Here is a 17203-nt window from a genome sequence, read left to right as displayed (position 1 = left end):
TCTTATTTTAGTCACTTGGATTACTGCCTGTTATGCTTAGGATGTGACATTTTCTGAATGCATTCAAAGAAACACACACAACTCCAAAAGTAGTTAGTAGAGAAAAATGGCCGGAAAGTCCTCCAAGAAGCTTCCCAGCCCCTGAGAGCTGCTGCCTCAGAGCAATTCCTTTTTTCACCTAAGAGACACTGAATTACATTTCTGTTTTCTGCCTTCTGTGAAGAAGAGCCACACAATCATCACAGGGAATCAACTTGGCTGACTCAGACTTGCTGAAAAGATGACATTAACTATCTCAAAATCAAAACAACTAAGTAAAATCGTTTTTTCTCATCACCGCCTCACCAAAACATTACCTAAAGCGAACATGGATTGTATTCTGCCCTCTCTGGGTACTTCATGACAAGCTTGATTGACTTATGTGGAGCAATCAAAGAGGATATTTCCATCTCTGTTATCTGCTTTTCCATTTTGCTCATGGTTACCACCTCGCAACAGAGAGCAGAAACAATGTTTCAAATTGCATGGCAGATGATTGTAAAGAACCATCAGTTTGTGATTTATTTGTATTGTGTGTGGTTGTTTTTTTCCAAAATGGAAACTGTTGGGAAAGGGACAGATTAGGCAGGAGGGGAAGGTAATGTCTCTTGTTATGAAAAGACAGGCATTTTCTGGAGACACCATTCTGCATCATGTTCGTTAACTTCTCTTGCACCACAACTTGACGGCTTGGTAAGCTGGATTTCAGAGACTCCTGTTCTTCCTGCTACTGCCACTGCTAAACCACAAAGTTATGGATACAGATTTCCTCAACAGGAGGAGTGGCAACTGCAAGAAACTTTCAGAAGTCTAGTGTATGCAAAATCTCGCGGAAGGGCAAAGGACATTGCAGGATTCAACATGCTGGACAACTAGGAAGATGAAGATTTCAAAGCACCTTTGAACTGTAGTAGTTAATCAATACTTTAGAGAAAGTAAATCTGTGCTAAAGATTCAGCATTTTAAATTAAATATAAGGAGCTGTTCTACAGTAGAACCAGCAAAGGCCAAAGAATGTTCTTAATCTCTCAAGGTTAAATAAGGAATTTCAGAAAAATCAATCTGTCCATATCTGTCATGTAAAAAAAAACAACTAATGAACATTTTACATCTGTTTAAAAAATAAAAATCTTTTAGATGTGCATGTGAGTAGAAAAATATTGATTCACATGAAACAAGGCTATTAGATTGCAGTATTATAATATTCTCCAGTATGGTTCAAATTGCATAAACTCTTGACAGATAAGATGTTTTCATCCCTTGAGGTAAACAAACAAAAATAGGGAAGGAACACTGTTTTCAACATTTGTTTATGTCCGTGAGTGTTGGGACACAATAAAAGCAGTTCCTCCATCATTGGAGTGCAGCTGCCTGGGGCTAAACCATGACACCAGTTACCTTCACTCCCTCTCATCCTCCTCTCACTCTGTCATACACAGTCCCAGAGCAAAACCTTTTCATCCAATGAGTTCAAGCTCATGTGGGCCTTTAATTTGAGTTTAACTTTGCTTTTATTTAGCTATCTCCTACAGTCTAAGATGAAGGGTGGTACTAACAGACAACACTTTAAACAATATTTATGTCAACCTGTTGTTACACCAAGTTTGAGCGAAACCAGTAAGCCTGTTCAGGGTGGTGAAGAGAAACATAATGTAATATGGTTCAGCTTAAGTTCAATGGACTAAATTGGTTAGACAGGTCATCACCCCACAAATTAGAACAAATGATTTGGAACAAGGAAAGAATGGTGGCTATTTTTGCTAAGGAGTGCACTGTTGGATTGTTGTTAAAAATTGTTAGGTATGTTCATACTAGTGTTAAAAGCTCTGAGGATTTTTTGTCTTAAAATTGTGAATAAATATGATTGGTCACAGCACAGTACTAGGATGCAAAATGCTCATGGGAACTCTTAGAATAATTAAAGAATGGTGACAGGATAACACCCATCCCATTTCTTGCTGAGGAAACAATATGGCTATATATTATAAATTATGGCTAATTATCTCACATCCTGTTTCCTCAGAGCCCTAAACACAGGAAGCCTTTTCTTCCTCCAGATATTCAATATTGCTTTTAATAGCAGCTTTCATTTCTACAGTGGGATGTATTCCAGAGAATTCCAGTCTATCTCCATGGAGCACAGTCAAAGTGTGACCAACAACCTGGCAAAACAAGAGAAAAATTCCAGCCAAGACCATTACAAAATTCCTCTGATCCTACACAAAAGGGTTGCTGCTACCCACAAAGAACTGAGAAAGTCTGATATCCCAAGGTTTTGTCCAAGATCTTCAGCGTCAGAGCTAGAACATACTTTATTTGAAAAAGAAACTCCTGGGAACTGACATGTGGGTACTGAACATAGAAATACTGTGAATCTGAAATATGTGCTGTCAAATGTTATCTGATCTCATCCTGTCCATCTTTTGAAACTCAGTTTTGTCAAAGATCAGGCCAACAGGGACAACTGTATATACTTTACTAAATGGCAAAGGTGGCCAGTTCTAATGTATCCAGTAGAACCAGTAGCAACTGACCAGTATCTTTGAACGAAGTAGAAGACCAAAAAAACCCACCAAACCAAACCAAATCAAACCAATCAAACAACCCACCAAACCAAAATATCAAAGGAGAGGCTTGATAACTTTGTTTCCAACATGGTGGCTACTAGCATTTATGACTCTTGGGTTTGTCCTGTGTAGGGCCAGGAGTTGGACTTTGATGATACTTGTGGATCTCTTCCAACTCAGAATATTCTGTGATTCTGTGATTTATTAAAACAAATAGAAGAAAAAAAGGAAACAGAACAATTGTCTATACTGTGACTGACTATACTCTCAAAAAAGATTTTTTTAGGTGTTAGACCAGACTTTTATATTACCTTTGGCTAAAAAGAAGTCTGAAATTGCTCACCAGTCTGTGTTAACTCATCCCACTTACTTTTATTTATAGACTATCACGCTGTATTTCCAAACAATGAAACTTGCAAGCAAAGACATATTGCATGTAAATAAAAAACTAGTCTCTCAATCTATACTGAAATAATGTTCTCTGTGCAGCCAAGTATTTGAGGCATGTTGACAAAGAAAACATATAACCTACTTACTTGGAGAAATATATATAAATATATAGCAGAATTCTAAAATTAAGAATTCCCTAAAAAGAAATGAGAATGCCAGTACCAAAGACAGAGACTTCAGAACACCCCATTATTGGAACAATGAGCTAATCCACTTAGTTTATTTTCAGTAAATTGGGGTTTTTTTTTGCATAATATATAAATGCAAGACAAAGTTGAATTTCAAATTAAAAACAGTAACAAAAATTTGTTGTTGGAAAGAGGGACACACAGAGTCCCAAAAAAATCTCTCTGAAAAAATTATCAAGATAACAATTTTTAATTATTTCAAAGTTAAGAAGAAGACAATGTCCAACACTAATTTTTCAAGAACAACTGCTGCCAAATCACTCTGGTTTCCTGTTATAGGAAAATATCAAGCCCCTTGGATAGGGCAGACAAATAACTTACAATATGTTTGATTTTAGTAGACTTTTCACTGTTGTTTAACCTAAAAGAGATTGAAAACTAATTAAAAATGGAAAAGCAAGTAAAAATCTGTTTCAAACAGCAACGGGACAATCTCATACCGCGCTTATGGTGGACAGGGATAAATGAATGGGCTTCTGATGCAGTAGGAAGGATCATAGATATGAATCAGGACAGCTTTCTAAAAGTATAAATTTTAAACTAGAGAAGTGGCCTGCTTGAAGAAGGAGACTTTGGAAGGAGAGTCCACCACCAGAGATCTTGAAGAATATACTGAGTGAAGGAGCATCATATACATGACTGACCCTGCATGGGGCAGAGAGGGTGAACGAGCTCTGAATACATTCTGAATGTCCACTTTTTTTTTTATGCCATTTGCATATATCTACATTCTTTAAAAGCTCAAAATCCAAGAGCCAAATAGATGAATCATTTATTACTTAAATGAGCATCTGAAATCAGACAGCAGAAGTATTATATCATCAATAGTTCTTCTGTTCCCTGGGTATAGCATACTGCAGTGGTTTAACTGATGAGTCCCAACAGTGTCACAGCAGGAAGAACAATCCAGTATGCTAACGTTTTTTCGCCTCCTTTCTTCCAGACACAGAATGTAGTACTGGCAGCTTCAAGACCCCAGAAATACCACTTCAGGCTCATTACATTGAAAAAAGTAATAATAATAATAAAGTCACTTACCTGTGCCTTCATTGCAATGTTGTGTTAATGACAAATGGTGTAGGATGGCACAGAATACTTCCAAGTTAAGAATTAAAATTCACACCACAAATAAGCAGTTGTCTCCATCTTGCCCTCTGTGCTCAATGACAATTCTAGTTTCTGCTCTAATGGATAACTACCATTTTGTCCTCCAGGTGTCTCACGCTTGACTCACCCCTACTTTCATCAAGCATCACCTCCCCTCCTTTGCTCTACCATATTGTGATCAAAATCTCTTTGTCAGTTCTGCTATCATCTCCCCCTTTCCCTCACCCCAACAGCTCTCTTATTCCTAGTATCACACTCCCCGTTGCCCCCCTCTCCAAATGACCATGCCCTCATTCACACTGTTCTCCCTGCATGTGTTCCAGTTTTTCTCTGGCACATCTGGCTTCTGATCATAGTCAGAGCTGTGCCATGAGTATGGCTTTGCTTGTGCTTCCACACCATGCTGGCATCCTGAGAGAAACGTAAGTTGGTGAGAGGCTCCGCTTCAGGGAAGTTTCCAGCTCTCACGGATTCTGGAAAACTCTGAAAATGTGGGCAGAGTAAATCTCCCAAACAAAACACAGGGCACGCACAAAAGGCCTCCAAGTACCACTAAAAATTGTGTGTCTCCTAGCGCCTGAGGTTTACTCATGGTCTTTCAGCAGAAAATTCTGGATCTGTTTGGAAATGAAGAAACAGCCCTACTCATGCCTACCTGGAAGAGACAATAGGCAATAGTAACTGCCTATACTAGTCCTATCCTTCACCTGCAAAGGATTTATTGGTGTGCTGTCTACCTCGACTAAGGATAACCTCCGCCATCAGTCACTTGAGGAAGTTGAAGACCTCAGAACATATTAAATCAGACTAAAGGCATTATGTTTTTACCACCATAAAGCATGAAAACAAAATTATCAAATGTCAAAAATATCAAGATTGGCTCCCAGATATTCAGATTTTGAATTTGAGATGCTTCCTTTCAGCAAAACTGGCTGGTGCTGACAACTCATCCACTAATTCAGAAATGTGAACAATTTCTGTATTCATTCCTATCAACTTTGCACCAGCTAATACTTATTTTCCTGCCATCTTCATCTCAATTCCTAATGATATTTCAGCTATCCCTTCAGGTCAAATCATTCTACTGTCTTGATTTTTGAGAAAAATACTAATGGTTGCATGAATGACCAATAAATTTAGGAAAGTGCCTATATCACAGGGTTTGCAGAGATTAGTGAAAATCAGAGTTCATGACCCTCTTTTTCTATACCCTTGTACAAAACATTAACTCCTCACTCCCCCTTTCCTTTCAGCAGGCACAGAGCTCACAGAAGGAGCGACACCTCAGGCTCACCTTTGGCAGATGTGTCCAGCTGCTCATCCTTGACAGACTGCTTCTGGGAGCAGACATCCAACTGGACAGGACTGTCCTTCAGCCCTGATTGGACTGGAAAACTCTGCAGGCTGGAACTTCATGTACACATAGGAAAACTAAAGACATATTTGCCAGAGCTGACAGGAAGGAAGTCACAGCTGTCTGTCACACCTTCCATCCCCCCATCAAAAACAGTGAACAGAACACATCCATCTCAAAAGGTGAGTGGGAGAGAGCCAGAGCCACTTGACTGTTACTACATATCTTGAAGTTGTGTGAGTAACCATAAAAGCCAGAGCTGGGATGGATGTGAGACAGACAATCAGAGGATCAAATGAAAGTACAGGCAGCACATCAGATGTGATGAGTGTTTCTCTTTGAATTTCTCTCTCACACAGATATTTCTCTTCAGCTTGACTGGCTCTTCTGTGCAACATGATCTGTGCAGCATGAGTGGGTGACAGCAACATCATCAGATCTTGTGGCAGAAGCAGTGAATTCCAACCTCTCTCTGCACCTGTGAGCCCCAAATGACTGAGTAAACATTTTAATTAAGAGATTCAAGAGTAACAAAGAGTAACACACAGTAGCTGTGTATAGTACGCCCTCCTTCCAACAAAACCTGACCCTGTGATTGGCTAGGTAAACACACTGCTGGTTTGCTGCTGCAGTTCTCCCTTCCTAATTGCTTCAGTGTCTAGTCCTAGGGTCATTCAAGACCTCAGTGTAGACAAAACACAGCATTTGTGTTTATAACAAAGCTTTCTTTAATGCCAATTGTCCTAACACCTCATTCCTTTATTTATATAATCCCATTGAAGAATTTGAGGAATTTATTAACCTTAATCACTTTAAAGTCAGACTTACCTTAAACATTTAATCTTCACCCTAAATCTATGTTTTCCAAAATTTTCCAGCTATGGGAATAGTCTTACTTCTTATTACATTTCCCTGCAGCCTTCCAATGAACACAGTCTTTTCCTTCCTTTCTGTCACTCTTCTTACATTCTCTCCCACAGCCCGCTCTTACTTAATTCAAATTCTTCCGATATGATCCTAAATTAATACTCTCTCAGTAATCATGACAACTAATAAGGTATCATGATTCTTGATAAACTGACGCTGACACATTTTACCCTATTCAGGCTGTGACTTCATTGTGAACGCAAGGAAACACTAAACCAAGCCTGCGTATTTGGGGAGCTGCTTCTCCTTCCTGTCGTCTGTTGCTATAGCAGGTGCGTTTCCCTGGGCCTTCAGCTGAGGGCTCTCCAGGGCGCTTCCCAGGTCTCCGGGGCCTCTGAGCCTCAGCTCCGCTGCTCTGGAGCCTCGGGCAGACGCAGAGCCTGGCGCTGCTGTGATGCAGCTGTAACGGGACCAGCGCGCAGAAGCGGCAGCTGCACTGAACTGCTTTTCCGTCTGCCATAATCAGGACGTACGCCACCACGGCAAACCGCTTCGAAAACAACGGGCTAGGGAAATGTGCAAGGATGAGCCGCCACCGTGTCCGTGCGCGCACAGGCCGCAGCCAGCACGAACCGCGCTGACTCCGCGGCGCCTGGGGCCCCGCAGGAACCGCTTCCTCTCCCTGCAGGGCCGGACCCAGGCTGCCCCGCCACACACTCTTGTGGTTACAGGGCTTCTTCCAGTGTGCCTAACTGGGTTAAAATGCTACTATTCCTACAATTAATAAAATTAATTAAATTTTAAAAAGGTTCGGCACTCGGGGTGCCCCGCGTCGCGGACAAATGACGTCATATCCGCGCCCCCATGCCTCAGCCGCGCCCGGCCGCCGTGCCGCCACCAGAGGGCGCCCCCGCCCGCGGCGCACGGTCCCGCCTCGGCCCCGCCCCCCGCCTCATTGGCGCCCGGCTGGGGCGGGGCCGCCAGGTCACGTGCCCTCCCCCCGCCCTCCCCGCCAGGCGGTGCTGGAGGACCTATCCCATAATGCTCCCGGGGGGCGGCGCGGGGCGGGCCGGAGGCGGCTCTCTGTGCCGCCCGGGCGCCGCCTCTGCTGGAGCGGAGCAGCGCCCCCGCTCGGGCCCCGCCGGCGCTGCCGCCGTGCTCTCCCGGCCACGCGCGGACATGTGGCGGCGCGGCGGGCGCTGAGCGCGCGGGGCCCCGCGAGCCCCGAGGCGGCGGAGGGGGCGCGGGCAGCCGGACTCGCCGCTCCCTGCGGGGCGCACACCGCGCCAGGAAACGTCGCGGCGCCAGGTGAGCACCGGCGGCTGGTGCCCGCCGCCTCCCTCGGGAATTTCCGCGCGGCGAGGGGAAGTGTTCGGGGCCGCGGGCCGGGGCCGGGGCCGGGCGCTGGCGGGCCGGGAGGGGAGGTCGGGCCGGAGGCGTTGCACTCCCGCTTCGGCCCCGCGCGGAGCCCGCCGGGCTGGGGCGCTCCCGCCGCTCCGTCGGGCTGGGGCGGAGTTTGCTGCCGGCTCCGGCCGCGTTTTCCCCCTTCCCTCCCCTCCCCACCCCTCCTCGCCGCCCGCGTCGTGGCGCCGAGCGGGAGCCCGGCCCGGCCCGGTGCTGACGCTCGGTCGCCGCGGCGAGACGCGGGTCCGGCTCCCGTGCCCGCCGGCCCCCTGGGGCGAGAGGGGAAACAAAGCGGGGCGGCCGGGGCGATCCGCAGGCCCGCTCCGTGCCGAAAGCTTTCGAGAAGCCGCACCGGGAGGAGCAGCAGCCCTGCCCGCTGACCCGTGAGCGGGGCTGAACAAAGATACGGCCCGCGGAGCGCCGCCGTCCCTCTGCTCCCGGTGGGGTGGGCGCACGACCGGGCGCCTGGAGCTGTGAACACCGGCGGCTTTTGCTGGAGGAGCGGCTCTTGGGACCTTGGAGTTGTGCAGGAAGTTGCACGGAGAGGCTCAGCTCAAAGCCTAGCTCTGCTTTTGTGCCGCTGTGGGATCGCGACTTAGACATCAGCAAAGTTGCACAGGGGGAGCGCTGGAGCCTGGAAGCAATTTACCGAGCCAGTGAGATAATCTCCAGTTCTTGTGTTTTATAGTACATGGTGTCCTAGTTTCTTTCCCCCCCCCCACCTTTGGTAAGTATTAAAGAATATTATTAGCCTGAGCCTAAAATGTAACTCATCTTCGACAGTCCATCTCCACATTTATAACTTCAAAACAAAGCAGCATTGTTAGGACTAAAATTTGTCCCCGCCCTCTCACGATGTTTTGCTCTTAGACTACTAATTAATTTTAAATTCTTAGGGAGAACGAGATAACAGAGAGAAAGGCCGGGCAGTTGCCGTGTGTTTAGTATCAGTAACTAGGTGCTGTTGGCAAAGAGTCATTTATTTAAAATATCAGGAGACAGTTAAGGCTGTGCCCATCTAAGTAATTATTATATGATGGATTGGAATGTCTGTGATTATTGAGCAGCTATTTTAAGTTTGGAATTTTATAGCTTTGGTAACCTTAAAGGGGAATCTAGTTAACTGAGTTCCAGTGTTAAGTTTGTAGATCACTGGTGTGTTGGGGGCTTCTGATTTTCTTTGCAGTGGATCATAGTTTTAAGTATAATCTGACTTAAATTTGATTATTTAGGTATTCAGACTCTTACACATGGGAGAGTTATTTTGTCATGATTTCATTTGCTCTTAGCAGAAATAAGTAGTAGACTTCTTAAAAGAAATGACAGAGTGACAAAAAATTTGCTGTTATTTGGTTGATTATATGTGATGATCCACGTCTCTTCTTTTTTAACTGGAAAAACTGTATTTAGCAACTCATATTATTAAAAGAAAATGGATAGCATCCTCATCAGTGGCATGAAAAATACTTGGAAGTGATCCCAAGTACTTTTTCAAGTGTTTTCTTTAACAAGGAATACAGTGTTTGATTTTGTGATTCCCTGAGATGAGCCATATTGGAGGTGGGGAGGCTGTTTAGGCGTTTAGTCAGAATATTACATCTTTTTAAGCTTTCTTTTCAGCAGTTTACATTTGCTGATATGTCAGCTTTCAGAGTGACAAATGACACAAATTAAAAAATGTCCTTTTTTTTTTCATGTATCACTGACCTTAAGTCTGCTTTGGAATGAGCAGAGCAGGTAACAGCTTTGTGTCTGTGTGAGGAAATCTCTGTCTTCCAAATGGTCATGGAAGAGAATGTTTTTTCTGACCTTCTTGAATAGCAGTAATCCTGGGTTGAGTAGTTTTTACCTCATATTCGGGTTGCCTTTGGAAAGAACTTTCCAAAGTTGAATGGTACATGGTGAGTGTTTTGGCCATGATTTATGGTTCTCTATCACATGTGAAGGTTGAGTTTCTTGCATATGTGAAGAGTGTTGAGTTTGACCCAACGAGCAGTTGTAGTTTATCTTACTCTCCAGTTAGTCAGCTATTGCCTTGGAAACATCTAGATGATGAAGAGTTTCTCTGTGCTCTCAGCTGGCTGTAGTTTGATGCAGCTGTTGCATGGCTTCTAGCCCCTGGTTTTCTAAAGCTTGCAGACGGTTCTGCCCATTGTACATGATTGCTCTTTTCAAGTTACATACATCTATTGGGTTTTTGTTTTATCCTGTTACAGGATTTCTTTGAAGAATCTTCTCAGTCTTCCGCTGTCCCTAGTACTAAAAAAACCTGTGCAAAAACTTTTTAAATTACTGCAGTTGGCTTTATATAGTAATTAAAGGATAATTTGTCTTTCAAATAATGATGTATTTAAAAATACTTTATATTAATAGGCATGAAAAAACCACTGCTGGTAAAAGTTGGCAGGGCTGACTTGTCATACCTACAGCAAAATTCTTGAAGCCTGGCTTTCTTTCAGTCCACTGTTCAGTGTTCAGATTTTCTTTGCCAGCAGTCTAAGGTGAGGGACAAAAATTGTCTTTCTAGTTAATACCTATAAAAAACATGCAGAACAATTCCTCATGATGGCTAGACTGACTATTCAGTGCTGTCAAGCATTGTTATCAGCTTTTCTGAATTAATTTTTAAATGGTTATGGTTAATCTGCTAAACCCTTTAAGGCTGAAGTAGATTTTATAAATATTGACATTGTCCAGTTTTTCTGCCTTTTTTTTAATTACAGGTTGGAGATGCAGTGTTAAGCATCCTCTGTACTCATCAATGCCAGAGTTCTGTAAGCCCACATGCTCTTGAGCGCTTCAAAACAAGGCTTGTTCATCACTTTTCAGCAGCGTAGATGCATTTTGTTTCATCTGTATCTACTAGTCCACTTTGCCCTGAAAGGCAGTGAGCTTGATTGGCGAGGGTCTGTGTGCTGTGATATTGTATCTTCCCTAGTTGTTTAATCTCTGTTCACCCGGCTGGTGAGGTATGGACACAATTTGCAAGAAAGTTGCTTAGTTTTGATACCCTGAACCAATTGATTCTGTTATGTAGCAACATAGCTACAGTCATGAAGTAGCAAAGGGAGGGCTCTAGCTGGAAGATGGAAGGCGAGTGTACCTCTACCTTTCTGTTCGCTAAAGCTGCAGCTCTGCAGTCTCAAACAGCTCTGTTTGAGAGGTTTGTCACCTCTGCATCTGGCTTTGGTGAAGCGCCAAAGGCATGATGAGGGTGATGCCTTGGAAGGGCTCTCAAAGGTTGAATGCGCATAATCTGTAAGTGCTCCACACCATATTCAACAAGTAGTTTTTCTCTGTTGGGAGCTTTAAAAAAACCAACCAACCAACCGTGTTGGTTTAATGCAGCCTGGCTTTTAGTGGGGGCAGAGGAAGCCGCAGAGGCTGCTTCTGAGAGAGAAGCTCCTTGAAACTTCTACTGTGTCCAGCAGAGCCAATCCCTGAAGGCTCTGATGGTGGACATGTTGGGCGGCCCAATTAGAGAATCTGGTAATGCCTCTGTGATGGCATATTTAAGAAAAGGAAAAGCCATGTGAGGCAGCTGCTGGGGCCATGCTGCCAGGGACACCACAAGTGGCTGCACAGCCAGGGCCATGCAGCCAGGGTGAGCGCCTGTGCCGCTGTCTGGGCATGGTCTGCAGTGAACTGTGCTTGCTTGGCCTCTTTTAACCAGCCATGCTGCAAGCAGAAGGGCAGGGGCAGCAGCAGCTTCTCCTTTTTGGCACCCCACATGAAAAGAGGTGCTGAATGGAGCCAGCAGCCAGTGCTGCCCATGCAGTGCTGGAGGGGACTGCATGGCCGACAGCGAGGGGCAAGATGAGCAATTCCCTGATGTGGACCCCAGATGGGATCAACCTTTCAGCACTACAAAACCCTATAAGAACTTTTGAATTGGTTGAACTTGAGAGCAAATGAACCTACAAATAACAATTCTCCCTCGTGTCAGAGAAAAGGAGAAGGAGAAGACATGTGAGGAGAACACAGTGGAGACACTAAGGTCTGTGAAAGGAGGGAGTAGGAGGAGGAGGTGCTCTGGACATTGGACCTGAGATTTTTCTACAAGCTCTGGTGAGGACTATAATACAACAGGCTGTTTCGCTGTAATTCATTAAGTGCATGGAGGGATGTAGAGGTCCACTTGCAGCCCATGGGAAAAGGTGCTCGTGCTGGAGCAAGTAGATACTGAAAGGCTGTAATCTAGTGGGGAACTCGAACAGAGAGAGAAGACCCTTGCTTCCAAAGTAGAGCAGCTCATCCTCAAAAGACTACCCCCCATGAACTAATGACCCATGAAAAAACAGTTGTGGGAAAACTATTTGCCTGTGGGAGGAACTCACTTTGCAGCAGGTTGGGTAGGACTGCTACTTGTGACAATTATAACCATGCTAGAAAAGTTCACAGAGAACTCACTCCTGTGAGGAGGACCCCATGGCACAGCAGAAAAAAAACCAAACTCGTTTCCCTAATCAAACTGAAGATTTTTTTAAAAAAGACCAAACTGACTAAAGACACCCATGTTTTTGTCTCTGTGCTGTTGGTGGGAGGGAGGGAGGGGCTGGAAGGAGGATAAAGGTGTTCTAGAAGTTTATCTTAGTTCTTAATATCCTCTTTTAATTCTGAAAATAAATTTTCTTTATACTGTTTAAGCCTATTTTGCCCTTTAGTATTTTCTCCTAATCCTTATCTTAACCCATGAGCTCTTCAGTTTTTCTTTCCCCTTCCTCTTCTCAACTATAGCAGAACAGAATGAGTGTATAGTTTTTGTGGGTGCTTGGAGTTTAGCCAGTGTCAAATCATGACACTCAAAAAAAAAAAAAAAAAAAAAAGAAAAGAGGAAGCTGCCTCTTCCTGAAAGATTTAACTTTCCTATGTCCTTTTACTGCAGTGCATCAAGTTTCCTAAAGACTTGCAGTTGGAGAAACAAATCCAATATGACTAAGTGTGGAAGTTGTCACTTCTAAACTTGGGAAATTGTTAACTGAATTCCCAAAGGACAATCAAAATACTGCATTTAATTTATTCAGGAAACAAATACATACACACACACCTGTGTATGCATTGTACATCTATGTCTTATATTTGTGTTTGTTGTGCTAAGTTGAGTATTTTCACCCATTTATTTTTTATTAGCATTTTTATTTTTATATGCTGTCTCACAAATTTATTTTGATGAAAAAATAGTATTGTTTTTTCTTTTTTTTTCTCTGTGAGAACACCAAATTGGAATTTAAACTCAAAAATATTCTGCTATAGCAAAAATGAAAAATAACATTTTAATTTTATGGTTCTATGATTGATGGTATTTCTTCTTAACTTTCTAAGATTTTTTCAGATTTTGTGTGTGATTATTTGTGTGTGTGTGTGTGTGTGTGTTTGTGTGTGTGTGTGAATAAAAGAATATGTAGAGGGAATTGGGAAGTAGAAATGTTTTCCAGAAATTGTTTTCTAAAGCCTAATAAATTGCAGTATCTGATCACTTTTTCTAAAAGACACTAATAATGTCTCTCTTAATGCATTTTTTAATTTAAGGATTGGTCAGCTCACGTTAAAATGCAATGGTTAGGGGTGAAAGTACTGCTTAACTGTGATCTGCCTTTGCAGGTACTATTTATGAGTAAACCTGAGTGATGCATTTAGTGGTATTTGAAACTTTCAAGCTAGTACAAAATTGCTTGGAAATGTCAATTGTGTTAACCCTTGTTGTCTGTGGCTTGGTACCTGGCTTTTGTTAGACTGCCCGCAGTAATAAAGAATGTGAAATTCCATGTGATTAGTGTCTGATAGAAGTTTTCATCTCTGTCCATACCTTTAGATAGCAACACAGGCCAAAACTGGAGCAATGAAAACTTGTGCTTTTCTTGCTATGCCACAGGAGAGATGGAGACACTTACATGAAAATGAGTTGAACTGATATTAAAAATCTGGATGTTAAGGTAGAATCTGAAGGTAGGCATTTGGTCTTAATTGGCCTGCTCACTGTTCAGAGTGAATAACTTCAGCAGTTCTGGGCATAGAAGGGGCAATGAAATTCTCCTATGTTTTCCATACAGCTGCTGAATAAGCACTTTCTATATGCAGTTTTGCTTTTTTAAAATGTTCTTAGTTTATCAGTTGTTAGGTAAGAGGTAGTGACCATTGTGGATAGATGATTGTAACAAAACGTAATTGGAAGTCCTATGAAACTGCTGGAGAAAATCAGTCTGTTAGGGCTGCCTTGAGCTCATTGGAGTTTTGGTTTAGGGATGTTACCAAATAAAGATACCTATAATGAAAGTAAAATATATTCTTCTCTCTAAACCTATGCAATTGTGATTTTTAAGATGCGATTTCATCAGCCTAAGCAAGAAGGGTACCTTATGCAAGTCTTGGATAAGTTAGTGGGTTCCAGTGGTTATTTTGAGGTTCTTATTCTGGCAAGAAACTTTGAATGACAATGGAGTTCCTGACTATGGAGATCTTGTAGTGTTGTTGATATGGAAAGCTTAAGTTCTTTTTGCAATGGCATATAATAACAATTATAACAAAGCCTATGTTGGTCACTTAAGAATTCACGGTAAAGTACTGTTGTGTTGTAGATGATTTCTTGAAGCCATATATATGATGAAGCCAAAAAGGTGATTAGCATGACTATCTATGAGACTCACTGCACAAATTGGAAGGAAAGGTGATGGAGTTCAGGTTGTATTTTCCAGCTCAGATCTGAGGTTGCCATCTGGCATTAGTAGTTTGTGTTAACTTTCTTTGCTTTGCTGTTCGTACTAAGAAGGACCTTTTCTTACAAAGCGGTTTTCTCTTCCTGTCTGGGGTTTTCTAACTTTATTTTAGCTGTCTTGAAAGTTATTGCTGAGTAAGGACTGTGAAAACAAAATCAACAGTAATTGAAACTGCTTACTCCCCATCTATCTGCTACTTCTGAAATGGCATTCCATGCATTGTTATTCCACAGATATTGTAGGAGATTTTGTACAAAATACAATTACACTTAAAATTATTATAGTAGTCATAAATCCTTCACAAGCTCTCTTTTTCCACAAATACAGCATTTCTTTTTGTTCGGGTTTTGTAAGAGGTTAGTGTAGGTCTTTGACCTGAGCTTATGAAATGCTGTTATTCAAAGCAAGAAGGAGCTCCAGGACTGTATTTTTGACACCACAGCTCTCATCTAGTGTGGTTTTTTTTAAAGTGTATGCCTCAGAGAGGTAACGTGTGCTTTTAAATGGGTATGTTATTTCCTCTCTTTTGTTTGTTTTTGACTCAGTGTCTGTATATTTTACTTGTAATCTGAATTTTTTTTTTGCAGAACTGCAGTTTTTTTAATCATGAACATGTCATAAACATGACCCAAGTCTAAACCCTTGATTTGATGTTTCAAATGAAAGAACAGCATGCTTTTTAATAGAGGACTCGAGTTCAGGGTATTTTTATCAAGGCTGTGTCTGTCGTTCTATGCAATCTTCTGTGTCCTTTTTATTTCCCATTTAAGTTAAACCATAAAGTTATAGGGAAGCCTGTGCATTACATGAATTTTGTTAAGAGAATGTCCTTCATTTTGCAGGGGTTCAACATGCAGAAGCTAAAAAATAGGAGTACTGTGGTTTGGGTAAAAGAAAAAATAGTGGTAGTCTGTAGTTGGATGATTGCATTCTGTTTCTTCCTTTGCTGCATTTGTCCTTTTTGTCTACAGCTCAAGATGTTTCTCTAATCACCTACCACTGTCATTCTGTTGCCCCATTACTTTTTGCATCTTAAATATGCTACTTGCTGCTGCCCCTGAACTTTTCATTTGAGCTCAGTCTTTCTCCATCAGTTTTGCCCATCATTTTCCCTTCCCCCGTTAAAAAGTCTTATTCTCTGCTTCTGTCTTTGCAAGGTCTCCTGGTTCAGCTCCTGCATCCCTGATGTTTGAGTCTGGCTATTTGGGTATGATTAGGATGGTATTAAGAAAAATAAAGATGGTCTTTCTAGTTTCTTTAGCATCAGAGAGATGACTGCAACAAGTCCTGCTGTGTTGCCATAGCAGTGGCTGAAGTATGCTCATTCATCTTGTGGGAATGTTGTATGTGCTGTGTAGCAGTGGGATAGGAACTTAAAATTATTTGTGTATGCTAAGCACAGATCAAGATTATGGGGAGGAGAAATTAAGTGCAATGACTAGCAAAGATTTATTGACTAAACACAAACTTTTTTTCCCCCCAGATCTGTGACATGGCTGTATTTGGAAGGGTTACTTGAGTGGAAAGCATGTTCTTACTCTCCATGACCCACTGCCAAATATCTGCACTTTGGTGGAAAGCATGAAAATACTAGTGCTTCCAAGTGGCTAGAAAAAAGCACTTTAAAAAAAACAACCCTGTTCTTGGAAATGGCAGAGCCATTTTTGCTGACTTTGGTATGTAATGATATCCCTTCCAGCTGCAAAAGTATGCATGTGACTAAGGAGCCTGAACAGCAGAAGGCAAGGTCCTGAGTTTAAGCTGATTCAATTTAGTTGCTTGAACCATGTGCGCTTTGAAAATATTACCTAATGCCTAATGAGTTCCTGTTATTTGTAAATTTCAATTTCACCTAGTTTAGTCACAGACTACTTAGAAGAAACACCAAAGTACTGAATTCTAGATTTTGTGAGGGCATGTTATGTACACTATTTTCTCTTTCATATTTTTTTTTGTATTATGGTAATTACTACAGTATTTCAGTGTTTTGTTTGTCAGGATAGGAAATGATGTGACTTAGCCAGTGGCAAACACATGTTCTTCCTACAGGGGTGCTTGTGGAGTAGTGCTTCTTCTGTTGAGAGTCTTATCATACACGTGCATGCACAGGAGAGACAGCAGCACAGTGCACATTGCCTTCTGTTCAAAATACTGGCTTGGAAAGAAAAATAAAGTGGGCTTTAAATTTCTGTGAATACACATTTCATCACCTCGTATCATTCTTTAGAAGGTTTTATTCATCCTGTCTCCTGTATAAATGAAGCTGTTTTTTTCCCCAAGGAACTTAACTACAGCTCCAATGAATGTTTCCTGCTTATGGCTATTATGAGCCCAGCTGTGCATTTCTGTAAAGATTAGGTCTGGAATTGACTTATTTAATTCAGAACATCTTTGGAAAGCAATGTTATCAGTGCAGACTTACTGAGGAGCTACCCTGCAAAATTTCCTTAGTTTAGCATGTAGGGAAGCTGCACAGGTTTGCCCTCACTGCTTTTGCATTGTCAAGAGCTGACA

The 17203-nt window shown here is 42.3% G+C and overlaps 1 protein-coding gene across 4 annotated transcripts in view; it reads left to right on the top strand.

The window, feature by feature from the left end:
- Positions 1 to 7624: 7624 nt before the first annotated feature.
- The window catches only part of SCAF11 (SR-related CTD associated factor 11), a 50993-nt gene continuing 41414 nt past the window's right edge, over positions 7625 to 17203 (top strand). The window contains exons 1-2 of one of the 4 annotated variants that reach the window (XM_038153725.1): positions 8566 to 8703; positions 16173 to 16365. In XM_038153725.1, coding sequence (XP_038009653.1) covers positions 16339 to 16365 — 27 coding nt within the window. In that variant the 5' untranslated portion in view covers positions 8566 to 8703; positions 16173 to 16338. Of the gene's footprint in view, positions 7881 to 8562; positions 8704 to 16172; positions 16366 to 17203 lie in introns of those variants that run through there. The other 3 variants (XM_038153726.1, XM_038153727.1, XM_038153724.1) reach the window with 3 other exon arrangements.

Source organism: Motacilla alba, chromosome 1A (genome assembly GCF_015832195.1).
Source record: "Motacilla alba alba isolate MOTALB_02 chromosome 1A, Motacilla_alba_V1.0_pri, whole genome shotgun sequence".
NCBI classification, from domain to species: Eukaryota; Metazoa; Chordata; class Aves; order Passeriformes; family Motacillidae; genus Motacilla; species Motacilla alba.
The sequence above is the reverse complement of the archived record's forward strand: the minus strand, read 5'-3'. Positions and strand labels throughout refer to the sequence as shown.